Source organism: Manihot esculenta, chromosome 1 (genome assembly GCF_001659605.2).
Source record: "Manihot esculenta cultivar AM560-2 chromosome 1, M.esculenta_v8, whole genome shotgun sequence".
Lineage (NCBI taxonomy): Eukaryota > Viridiplantae > Streptophyta > Magnoliopsida > Malpighiales > Euphorbiaceae > Manihot > Manihot esculenta.
The window spans coordinates 34812639-34824849 of NC_035161.2; the positions used below are offsets into that span (position 1 = coordinate 34812639).

Below are 12211 nucleotides of genomic sequence, written 5' to 3' on the forward strand. Positions count from 1 at the left end.
ATATATGGCAGGTACAGCTACACCTGCAACCACTCAAACGCCAAAATCGAATGCTTACGTGGGGAGGTCAGATATATCTGTAAAAATCTACAGGGGTGCAGGTTACCCTCGTCTGCACATCTCGAGGTACACTCCTCAATGGAGGACCGTTAGATCATTTCGCAGATTCACCCGGTGGCGGCGCCTATAACCCTTTTTTTTTAATCTATATTATATATAAACAAAAGTAGAAGGAAAGAAAAAAATGAGAAAAATATTTAAATGATTTATATTTATATTTAATTATTTAAATAATAAATTATTTTATTGTTTAAAAATTAATTTTTAAAATAGACGATAATATTTTACTTTATATTAATTCTAATTAGTTAAAGAAAATTTTTTTAAAATATATAAAATATAATAATATTACATTTTTTAAAATAATAATATAAATTAGATAGTAGTTTTATTATTTAATTATATATATATATATATATTGGTAGATTAGTATAAATTATTTAATATTATGTTATAATGTGATTATTATAAAATTATAAAATAAATAAAAAAAATAAATTTTTAAATATTTATAAAAAATATGAAATTAAATATTTTTATAAATATATATGAAAATGATTTATCAATAATTAATTAAATAAATAAATAATCATATTTATAGTTTAAATTTTTTATAATAATATATTATTATTACATCGTATAAAATATAATAATTACCATTAAATTTAACTATAATTATTATATGAATAAAATTCTAAATTTAATATAATATCTTCTTATATTATTTTTTAAAATATATGAAATTATTATACTTTATATTAATTTTAATAAATTAAAAAAATTTTAAAAATATATAAAATATAATAATATTAAAATTTTAACATATCTATCCTTAAATTTATAGATTTTGATATATTTAAAATTTTTATATACAATTATTAAAATAATAAATTTAAATACTATTTAAGAATATTAAAAATAATTATCATAATATTAAAATAATAACAGATAATTATTATTTATTTGAATATAATGAAGTTTTCATAGTAACTAATAAAATTTAATTATGGCCTCTCTATTATAAATATCTGAATTATTTGATATTATTAAATTCACATCCTACTATATTATTTATATAGTAAAATAAAATAAAAAAAGATATTTGTATATTTGCTAATTTGATTATTATTTATTTTTGTGTGTTGAAAAAATAGCTTAATAAAATTGATAAAGAATTTAGTAATTTTTATTAATTTTGAGACAAGAAAGGCAAAGACTGTTACATGAATTTAAATTAGGAGATATTAACCCCTCAAGTTCTAAATACATTTTTAATTATATTGATAGACTCTCATTTTGATTCTTGATTTCAATTTATTTGTTTGGTTAATTAATTTAGGTTTATGTTCATTTTGATTTTTCATGTGTACTGCGTTATATTTCAATTTAGATTATTTGTATGGTTAATTACTTTAGGTTTATGTTCACTTTGATTTTTCATATTTGTCCAACATTATATTTCAATTTAGATTATTTATATATTATTAATTTTAATAGAAATATAATTTTTAATTTTAAATTAAAAATTAAACTATTATAAAAAATTAAATAATATCAATTATTATATTTGAATATTAAACTGAAAACTTAATATTTATTATTTAATTTTGGTTATATACATTAATAAATAAAAATATAAAAATTAAGATAATATTAAATTATTAAATAAAAATTTTAAATTAAAAAATATTATAAAATAATAATCGATAATATGATTAAATCATCCGATCATGATAATTCAATTTTTAATAAAAATATTAAAATTTATGAGATTAAAATATATATAAATATAAATATTGCTTTTAAAATTATTAAAAATAATATTTAAATTTAAAGTAGATGATAATTCAACCAAACTTTCAGGATAAAAATTATAAATTATTAAAGTGATAATTTGATAATATAAAATTTTTAAATAATATAGTGTTGTTTTAATTATTAATAATATATTTAATTTGAAAGTAAAAAATTATAAAATATTAAAGTGATAAATTATAATATCAAAAATTAAACTAATAAAATCATACTTTAAATGCAATAAAATTCATTCTCTATTCAGAAAATTATAAAAATTCATTATATTAATTTTAAAATTAATATTATAATATTAAAAAAATAAAAATAATTAATACTATCAATTGATTTATTATAATTTAAATTTATAATATATATAAATAAATAAAATTTATGAATATTAGAACGTGATAACACTAGTATAAATAAAAATAAAAATAAAAATCATGATCAAATTGTAAAATTTATAAATTTTACTTGAATCCCTTAATTTAAAATATTATTCACCTATCCTATTTGCCCAAGACCTAGACTAGAACTCCTTTACATTCATATAACTAGTATATCAATATTAGAACTCATAATTAAATTTACGAAATTAAACTTAGGAAATATCTTAATACTTACATTTGAAATTGAAGTTTTAATTTTAATATAAATTAATTTTAAATTATAAAATTCAAATTGCATCATTTCACGTATTAAAAACTAGAGTGAATGTAAAATAAGATTATTTTATGAATTATTTCAAAAAAGATGTTTTTCATATTTTTAAACTTAATAAGCTTGATGCATATTTATTACTATAATCAATCAAATAAAATCAATTCTTTATCATATTTCAAATTTTTCATCCAAATGTATGGTGGGAAAATTATTATAAGATTCAAATCAAAATAATCGAGCTTTAACATCTGCGTGTTAATAAAAAAATAAAGTAAAATTTGGCAGATTAAATTATATAAGTAGCAGCATTTAGCAGAAAAAAAGAGCAAATCTTTTTTTTTTTATTTAATTTTTAAATTATGAGAAAATTAATTAATTAGTTTATAATTTTTAAAAAATATATTAAAATATTTTTTAATTTTATAAAAAATATCTAAAGTATTTTAATTTTTTTAAATATTTATTTATTAAAATTAATAAAAAAAACTAATTAATTAAAATTTTAAAATAAAAAAATATTTTAATATTTCTTTTAAAATTAAGTGACTAACTAATAAATTATTTTATATTATAGAGATTAAATATTTATTTTCAAGGGCCACTCCAGTGTACAGCTTAATATGGATAGGGTTAATGCTCCCCGAGACAACTACCCCTCTAGATAATACATCCAACTGGCAAGAACCTGCCATCCTTTATAGTTCATACCATTACCGAATACTCTAGATTGAAGACCACAACTGCTCCTTAGCCTTCTTCAGATTCCTGTTGCTATAGACAACAAAGATGATGTCGTTTCAGAAAGCAACATTGATATTTTACTCTCCTAACAAAAATATCAATGTCAAATCATCAAACAATCTTCATAATCATTTTTCATGATATTTTGTTACATTTAAGTCTGATGCTTGCTGATTCACTCACGTCAAATCCATATTTCATTGCCTTATAGGGAAACATCACACAGCTTCTCAATGTGATGTGGGACTTCATTCTTTAACAAACATTCCTGAGTCAATCTGACTCCCCATCAGAACTGGAATTGCAGTTTTCTTCTAAAGTCGACCTTTAATTTTTCAGAAACTTTTTCTTCATTTTGGTCATCCAGCAATCAATCATCTGCTGCCGATCATAGTTTCCACAATCTTGCGCTGATTGGTCCATAGATCAACTTCTTTCTTCCTCTCAACCAGGTTTCAGCCCTAAATGCAAAACATGCACAAACCGATCTTGTTGGCGAGGGCATCTCTAGGAAAGGACACTAGAAATCTGGCAAATAATCCACTTACTAACACTTCAAGATGATTCCCATCCTCAGACCCAGTGATCCTAAACACTGGAGTCCCCACCCAACATTTCAACACAAGAGTCAACAGCATATAGATATAAATTGTAACTTGTAACATTCTAGTGATAATATGCACAATGTTCTCACAAACTCTTCACATATCTGAAATTTTATAAATATTTCACTGAATAATCAATATATACAGCTTGGAAAAAACAACAACAATTGCCACAAACCAAAACCTGTACCGACTCCACAGCAAATATAGAACAGTTTCAAAGACCAACCTGCAGGAATCAAAGGGGGCTTGAGAAGGCTCCGGAAGAAATAAATCTTCAGATTTCCCAACTTGGTGTATCTTTAGGTTGTTAATACCAAAATGAACCAAAATTTATCTCAGTGAAATATACAATGCTGTATGGCTAAGGGGAAGCCAAGGTTGTGCTGGTTTGAAGTGCTATAAGCTAAATTTGTATTTTTCTTAATACTGAAGAGCTGAATGTGCAAATATTGCCATCACAAGCCAGTCTGCTGCGGGAGAAGCGACTCTTTCTCACCTCTAACGAAGAGTGAGAGCTCTTTTGGAGCAACTACCAATTTTAACCACCTCTGCAGCTCCTCACCTTCTACTTTCTCCTTTTCTGGATCAATAAATAATGGAGATTATTACAGGATGGTAAGTGCAGGTAGCAACTCTTCACAATGACAACAAATTTAATCCTATATGAGGAGATCTAGGATCAGACGATTACAACCATGATTCATATATATCACACTGAGAAAATAATACACCATACAAGTCAAGCACCACTCAAAATTGACAAACATCCTTTTAAAACGAAATTGGCACAGATAAAATACTCGAAGAGAAGCTGCAACTAATGAATAACAACTTGGACATGCATCAAGCCACCGACTTGATAATGTACAGAGTACCAAGATATTAAAACAGCTAAAACCATAATATTACCTTCTAGATGGGCACCAAGCCCTTCCACGACAGTAGGATTAGCACGAACAACACAAAGTGCTACATCTAGGGCAGATTGCAACAATACTTTTACCTCTTTTTGAACAAGATCGACAAGATGCCCCTGTTATATTAAATTTTGCTCAGTCATTAAGCACACAGTACACAAAGAAAGAAAAATGAACTTTAACTAATGAAGCACCTGATCCCTTCCCCATGAAGCAATTCCATACTCATCCATCCCACCTCCAGAAAGTGTTGCTAGAGACACAGGCCCTATTGTCTGATTAAGACCATATTCTGCTACTGCCTTATATGCCATGTCAGTAGCTCGTCGTATATCATCCAGTGCACCTGTTGAGACACGACCTGAATACACAACTTCTTCTGCTGCACGTCCTCCAAGAAGTGTAACCAAATGACCACGTAATTCATCAATGAAGAGCAAATATCTGTCCTCATTTGTTGGAGGTGTATAAGTAAAGCCTAATGCCCCTCCTGATCTTGGCAATATGCTTAACTTCTGATGGCATTACAGAAGAAATTTATACACATTAAGGAGAGAATCATAAATGGAAAATGAAATTCCTTGCTGGATTTTTTTTTAAAAAAGGTACTTCATTATTCTGTGTCTTGCAATTGTGGAAAAATAGAGAAAGAAGAAAAACTTGTTGGTGTTCAATATTCTGTTGGACTTCAATACTATTAGTGCGCGATATCAATATAAAGCATTTAACCCAGCTCCTGTAGACAAATGTGCGCTCATGTACAATCTCAATTAACATGCTATGCATGCTCCAACAAGTGAGACACGGGAGCTCAAGCCATCCCTTTGGCACATATAAAGCAAGCAAGCATGAATGAGTCTATCATTTGGCATATCATAAACTCAATAAGTGGCTTTGCGAATAAGAGAACTGCGACAAGAGAGCAATTCTTGCCCCTTCTAACTCCACTAGCTGGCTAACGAGGAAAATAGAAAAAGGAAAAAAAAAAAACTTTATCAAGAAGGTCAACCCAACTTGCTATTTTTGAATTTAAATCAAGGAACAAAAAACTATGGGCAGCACAAAAAAAAGGAAAAAGAAGTAAAGTTTCTGTGAGTTCACCTCAGGGCGTGGTTGTCTTGGAAGGAGGTTAGCAACTGCAGTACCTACTACTGCATGACCAACTTCATGACGTGCAACCACACCCCTCTCACTTCCTTGTAACTTGGCAGTCTTTTTCTCAATGCCCTACCATTAAAAGAAATTCAGTTCAATTCATTGCAGTTCTAAAATTTACTCTTTTTTCACTACAACTGTAAGTCTTAAAATGTAATACGCATATACTGAGTAGGAAAACACTAAATTCAACTCAATGACACCAAAGGAATAACAACCCACATATAAACTATAAAGGGTTCAAAAGAATGAATGACGTCTCCTGTACAGCACAAAGAAATGAATCCTATACAAGATGACAAATTTTCAAGTCTCACATAGCCTGTCTATCCATCAAACATCGACAATCACACCAAAATTGCCAGACAAAAACCAAGAGTCTATGAATGAAGAGAAATGCAATTTTCTCCCTCAAAACTCTTCCATTTCCTAGGAATGAAGGAAAAGATCTTTGGTATATTACTGCCCAGGGTCATCAAAATAGAGAGAGCAACAGTGTGCACTCAATTAAAACATAAAGCCCTTGCTTGGATAATTTTGGAGAGGAAAGAAAACAAAGAGTGAAAAATAACGAAGGAAAACACAAGTGGAAAAGTTATTCTCCTTTTCATTTAGATATTAGGGAGGAAATAAGAGAGCAAAGTCTTTTTGAATAGTAAAATCTTTATTTTATCCTTTTTATTTGTAATTAAAAATATAATCGTAGAGATAAAAATATAATTTCATTTATATTCCACTCACTTCCTCTCCAAATTGGAAAGAAAATTATTATCAATTTTTAATTGTTGTTTTCATTCTCATTTTCTTTCCTTCTCAACTTTCTTTCATTCCAAACGAAATTAGAAAGAAAATATTTTTATTTTCCTTTCTTCCTTAATAAAACATGGCAAAAGAGATACATTAAAACCAAAAGAAAAGGGTAAAAAAAGGATGAGCAATAAAAAAAGACATGGAAGAACATGGACAGAAGATTGAGCTTATAAAAAAAGAAATTCAGAAGAAGCAAGCAACTTGGAAGAAAAATTGATGATCACAGCATGAATTAACATAATAACATAACTGAGGAATACAAAGGCTTGCAGAAAGAACAAGTCTAAGCTTCTATACACATGCGCTTGCCCGTGCGCACACAATTTCTCTATAACTATGCTATGCCAATTAAATTATCATATAGGAAACATATTAGAAGTTTTTTTCAATTTCATAATATATAAAACTAACTGATAATCCTCATATTGTATAAAATTAGTAAATTTATATTTTAAACCTCAATAACATGCTTAAATAATTTCTAAAAATAAATATATTTTATTCAATTTTTAGTATTATTTAATAATTTACTTATAAAATTTATTGAATTCCATTTTTAAATAAAATTTAAACCATTAAAATATATTTAAAAATAAATTAATGAATTTTGAAATTTTGATTTTAGAATAATAAAAAATTAGTTAATTAAATTTATTTATTTATATTAATAGGTGTAACATTCAATTAATTATTCATGACTTGCTGGTTGAACCAATGACTACGGCACCTCAGTTAGGTAAAAGTCTTGGCCAAGTCTAATATTGTTTAATGCACATATTGATCAATGCTTCAAGTTTTAAATTACTGACCAAAAGAGAAAAAGCAAACAATATAGCAAAAATAAATAAATAAATAAAGACAAGATAAGTGGAGAAACCAATTCCCATCTCCTCATTTAGAAAGAAAGAGAGAGAGAGATACAGCTATTGACCGCTCCACTGCATGAATGAAATCAATCTTCTCCACAACTACTTTGTTCTTCCTTCCAGCAAGTAAAGCAGCTTCATTGACCAGATTTGCAAGATCAGCCCTGGAAAATATAAAAATGCAAAAAGTCACCCTGATACGATAGCTAAATATAGGAGACGGAAATTTCTAAATCAGGAGGCAGATTACCCAGTAAAACCAGTAGTCATAGATGCAATGTCACTAAGGTCAACATCTACTTCAAGAGGGAGTTCTTTCTTGGAAGCATGCACTTTTAATATGGCTTCTCTTCCATTCCTATCAGGTGTTTCCACCTGTAGACCAAATGAGAAAATTTTCTGAGAAATCTATACAACTTGTGCGTCAAATCTTGACAATTGAATATGTGAATATGCTAAATGCAAACCATAACCACACGGTCAAATCTTCCTGGACGACGAAGTGCAGGATCTAAGACATCTGATCTATTTGTTGCACCAAGAACAATCACAGCAGAGTTGCTGTCAAACCCATCCATTTCCTGAATTATTTTCAAACATTTCAAGTTCCATATTAACTGAGCTATATCTGGTGATTTGAAATAATACAGCCAGGGATTTTACAGTGAGCAACTGATTCAAAGTTTGCTCCCGTTCATCATTGCTGATAATGCGAAATTTTCCATCACGACTTTTTGCAACAGCATCTATCTGTGTAAAAGGAAAGAAAAGATTAGCAATGGAAAGTCCTAGCAGTAAACATGTTTATCCACCTCGATAACCATTCCTGTTGTCTTACCTCATCAATAAAAATTATTGATGGTGCTTCTTTCTTTGCCCGAGCAAAGAGATCTCTCACACGGGAGGCGCCCATGCCAACATATAATTCCACAAATTCACTTGCAGAACAACTAATAAATGGCACTTCTGCTTCTCCAGCAACAGCCTTTGCAAGAAGAGTTTTACCAGTACCAGGAAGCCCCACCTGTAAGATAGGTGGAATGACACTCATATACAATATTTCCCCTTAGATACATCCATCAGAATCTAGAGAACCATTATATTATCTTTCACAGAAAGAACACACATTAGAGTATGAGTAGTTGATGTATGTAAATGCAAGTATTGTAGCAGGAGGCAAAAACTAGAACCATTGTACAAATCTAGGCAAATGAATAAAACTATGATGAATGGCAAACACAAATGTGTTTAGCACCTCATGGATGAATCTTTCTGGCTATGAATATCTCATAGTTGTCAAAATGCTGACAGCAGATCCTCAGAAATTCCAAGATATAAGGGTGCAAGAAACTAGAATTTCAGCTAAATTCTTACCAAGAGAACACCTCTAGGAGGGCGAGCACCAAGTCGTACATACCTGTCTGGATTCCTGAGGAATTCCTGGAAGTAGCAAATATCATATATATTTTAAATAAAGAGACCATTTCCTAATAAGCAGGAAAGTGAGGAAAATCCTATAGGACACAGTTACATTCTAGAAGTGACAAATGGATCTATGCCTATCATACCACAATCTCTTCCAGCTCTTCTTTAGCTTCATCAACACCAGCAACATCAGCAAAAGTGATTGTTTCTCCTAGCTGTGCTACTTTTGAACCTCCAGAACCTCCAGACTTGTGGTTCCTAATTTGGCCAGCTGGATGCTGCACAATGGTCATATACAAACTCAGAAATTCACATTACTAAATTGAATTAACTTCAAGGTAATAATTTGTACCTGTGAAAAGCTAACAGGGAACCGGTGAAGAAGCCCTGCAAGCACAGCCATATAGAATAAAGCTATCTGCACAAAACAGATGAAGTCAGAGATGAGAAACTTCAGTTGTTAGGACTTCAAAAAGACAACTTGTTTAATCTTTCCAACTTTTTAAAGCAGGAGTGGCGCACAAATGAATTCAGTTCATTATATTGTTAATGTGCTTTTTTAACCCTGAAACAAAGTCAAAATAAATTATTATCCATGTAAATATGGACATGAGAGGTAGACGTTGGAGCATAGAAAAAAAAAATCATGAAATGAAGCAGTGGCAGATCATGCTGCCAACAATTCAACAGCAGCAACAATGACAAAAATGGCTGCCAAAGGGATGCTCTAGTTAAAGTAAAATTTCAGATGTTACGATCAATTAAAGATCAGTGCCAAAACTGAACAAAGTCCCAATTTTGAAATTCAATATCTTTCATACTAAACTATGTTCTTGATCACGTTGGTCATCCATTTAACTCAAATGTTCAGTTACTAGTCTACACTCGGAGAGATCAAACACATAATTGATTAATATCAAACCAACAAATCAGCGCAAACATCACCTTCCCATGGTTATTATCAAAATCAGCCAAAGAACCTGTAAAGTCAATAGGGATGCTGAATGTACAAGCTAATGGCACTCAGCTTCTTATCATTAAAAAATACACCGCCGAGCAAAACTCACCAATGCGAAGTTGAGGAATCCGCCGGACCTCCTATCAGGGGATCCAAATTCCACCTGATTCTCGAGCATTTTCTCATAGGGAGTCTTGATATCAATCGGTCGAGTAGTCGTATACACAATCCTCTTTGTAGTAGGTGACACACTCCTCAACAAAGACTCCGACTCCTGAAATTTACTACTGACCACTTTGCTACTCTCATAACTATTACTCCCATCATTTTTCAATTTGAACATGATATGCAACCCATCAACCTCCACTTTCTGCACTTGATTATTATTGATCCTGTTCAAAAACTCACTGTAAGGCACGCCAATAAAAGTCGTCGGTTGCCTCGGTTCCGACCCGGGTAAAGGGATCCCAGGACGAAGCAATCGCATTACGAGCATAACTATCCCTAATTGCAAAAGCAAAACCCCGATTTCCTGCGCCTGAATCAAGGGTTGCCATTTCCAGCTCTGTTTCTTCGACCACCATTGACTCTTCCCTTGCTTCTCTCTCCTCTGCTTTGGCCCCGAATTTGGCGGATTATTACTGACCTTCTCACTTTCGTTTTCGTTCCTTTTCTCGCTGGAACTTGCTGTGGAATCACTATCTTCAGTGTTAGCCAAAATTCTATACTCTCTTGCCTTCTGGTTCCTTAAAATACCTAGTCCCCAAACACCGGACCCTCCGCCTCCTTGCAGTAGTGTTTTGGAAGAAACTACCGAAGAAAACGACGTCGAATTAGGAACAAAACGGTGCGAACAGTTATGGAGAAGTACCCTAGACTGGCAACGGACGAAGCATAAATTAGAGGTGCAATTAGCTTGGAACTTCGTGTGAGTTATTGACCTTCGAGTTTCAAGCATTGATGACATGATCTCTTTCACAAAAACCTACATAACCGAAATACAAAAATGAAATATTAATGTTCATTTATATGTTATTCTCCGCGAGAGAACAGAGGCACATTAACTAGTACGATCGCCGTGGATTATCAGCCGTTTGAAAGAAAAACCGCCGGCTTTCCTTTTTCAGGAATCGTAGTTGCTAATTTCTCCGTCTACCATTATCGCTTTTGCGATTGTGAGTCACATAGGTGTTGGATAAACAATCGAGTGTAGCGACGCGCATGGCTGAGGCTGTGTTGTGAAGAGAACACGTGCAAAGAAGATAGTGGCAGTCGGTGGTTGATTCTGATCGGAGATTTGCGAGAATCTATTTGGGAGAGTGAGGAAAGGAGCACACGCGCTTGGATTTTTTAATGGGACTCTGTTTGCGGATATTAGTAGGCGGTGGGCCGTATTAATCCAATACTCATTCGTTCGATTTCAAATAACGTTTTAAAGATTTCGACCAAAAAAGAAACGTTTTATATAAATAGTAAATAAAAAAACCTCATTTTTAATAAGTGACTAAATAATTGTTTTGTATTCTTGACATATTCGTTTTTCTTAATTTTTAAGAAATAAATATTGGAACTGACTAAAAGAAAACAATAGTAAGATTGAAAAAGTTGTTTTTCTTAATTTTTTTTAAAAATTACAAATAAAGCGAAATAAAATAATTTCTTAACTCAACATAGAATTATTTTTCGTAATAAAAGAAAATTATGAAATTTTTTATAGTTTATATTCCTTAATCTTTCCCAATTTACATTCCTACTTTCCTGTCTAAATCTATGATATGTTTTTCATTCTGCTTAATCAATAGTGAATCGCAATTAACTTTTTATATGTATCTAAAACAAAATAGATTTCATGTTTAAACTTAGCCATGTAATGAACTTGTCATGGTTTTTGGTCTTCTCAAGTCAAATTCTTTTAATGCAATAACAACCACCCAGATGCCTGTTTTCTATTTTGTTATAATTCTCAAAAATAGCAACTTCAAGTCCTAAATAAGAGGATCTCAAATAGTCTTAAACCAACAGGAATTATTTCTAAAAATGAAACCTCATATTCAATGCTGTTGAGAACAGTAATAGATTTTTTGGTTGGTCATCATTTCTGGATAAACTACTCTCTCTTGTCATCCTCATCCATTTTCACTGGCGTTACAAACATCATCTAATAACCTGCAATTTCTTTTCTGAGCTCACCATTTAGTGTTTTAGCAAAAA

At 30.6% G+C, this 12211-nt stretch overlaps 1 protein-coding gene across 9 annotated transcripts; it reads right to left on the bottom strand.

Moving 5' to 3' along the window:
• Positions 1 to 3135: 3135 nt before the first annotated feature.
• On the bottom strand, positions 3136 to 11376 carry LOC110615978 (ATP-dependent zinc metalloprotease FTSH 7, chloroplastic). 9 transcript variants are annotated; one of them, XR_006351774.1, is made up of 15 exons: positions 10110 to 11374; positions 9395 to 9460; positions 9186 to 9320; positions 8992 to 9057; positions 8456 to 8641; positions 8281 to 8367; positions 8085 to 8198; positions 7868 to 7992; positions 7673 to 7781; positions 5888 to 6013; positions 4981 to 5301; positions 4779 to 4902; positions 4366 to 4449; positions 4096 to 4173; positions 3136 to 3722 (listed from the first exon to the last, which is right to left on the bottom strand). XR_006351774.1 is itself a non-coding variant. In XM_043959323.1 (14 exons), exons 1-14 carry the CDS (start codon positions 10965 to 10967, stop codon positions 4169 to 4171), a joined length of 2406 nt encoding a protein of 801 aa, XP_043815258.1. In that variant the 5' UTR covers positions 10968 to 11373; the 3' UTR covers positions 3903 to 4168. The 9 variants fall into 9 exon arrangements, 6 of the variants coding, with proteins under 6 accessions (XP_043815258.1, XP_021614102.1, XP_021613989.1 ...); XR_002488137.2 differs by having other exon boundaries at positions 3139 to 3722; positions 4096 to 4449; positions 10110 to 11373; XM_043959323.1 differs by lacking the exon at positions 3136 to 3722 and having other exon boundaries at positions 3903 to 4173; positions 10110 to 11373.
• Positions 11377 to 12211: the final 835 nt, after the last annotated feature.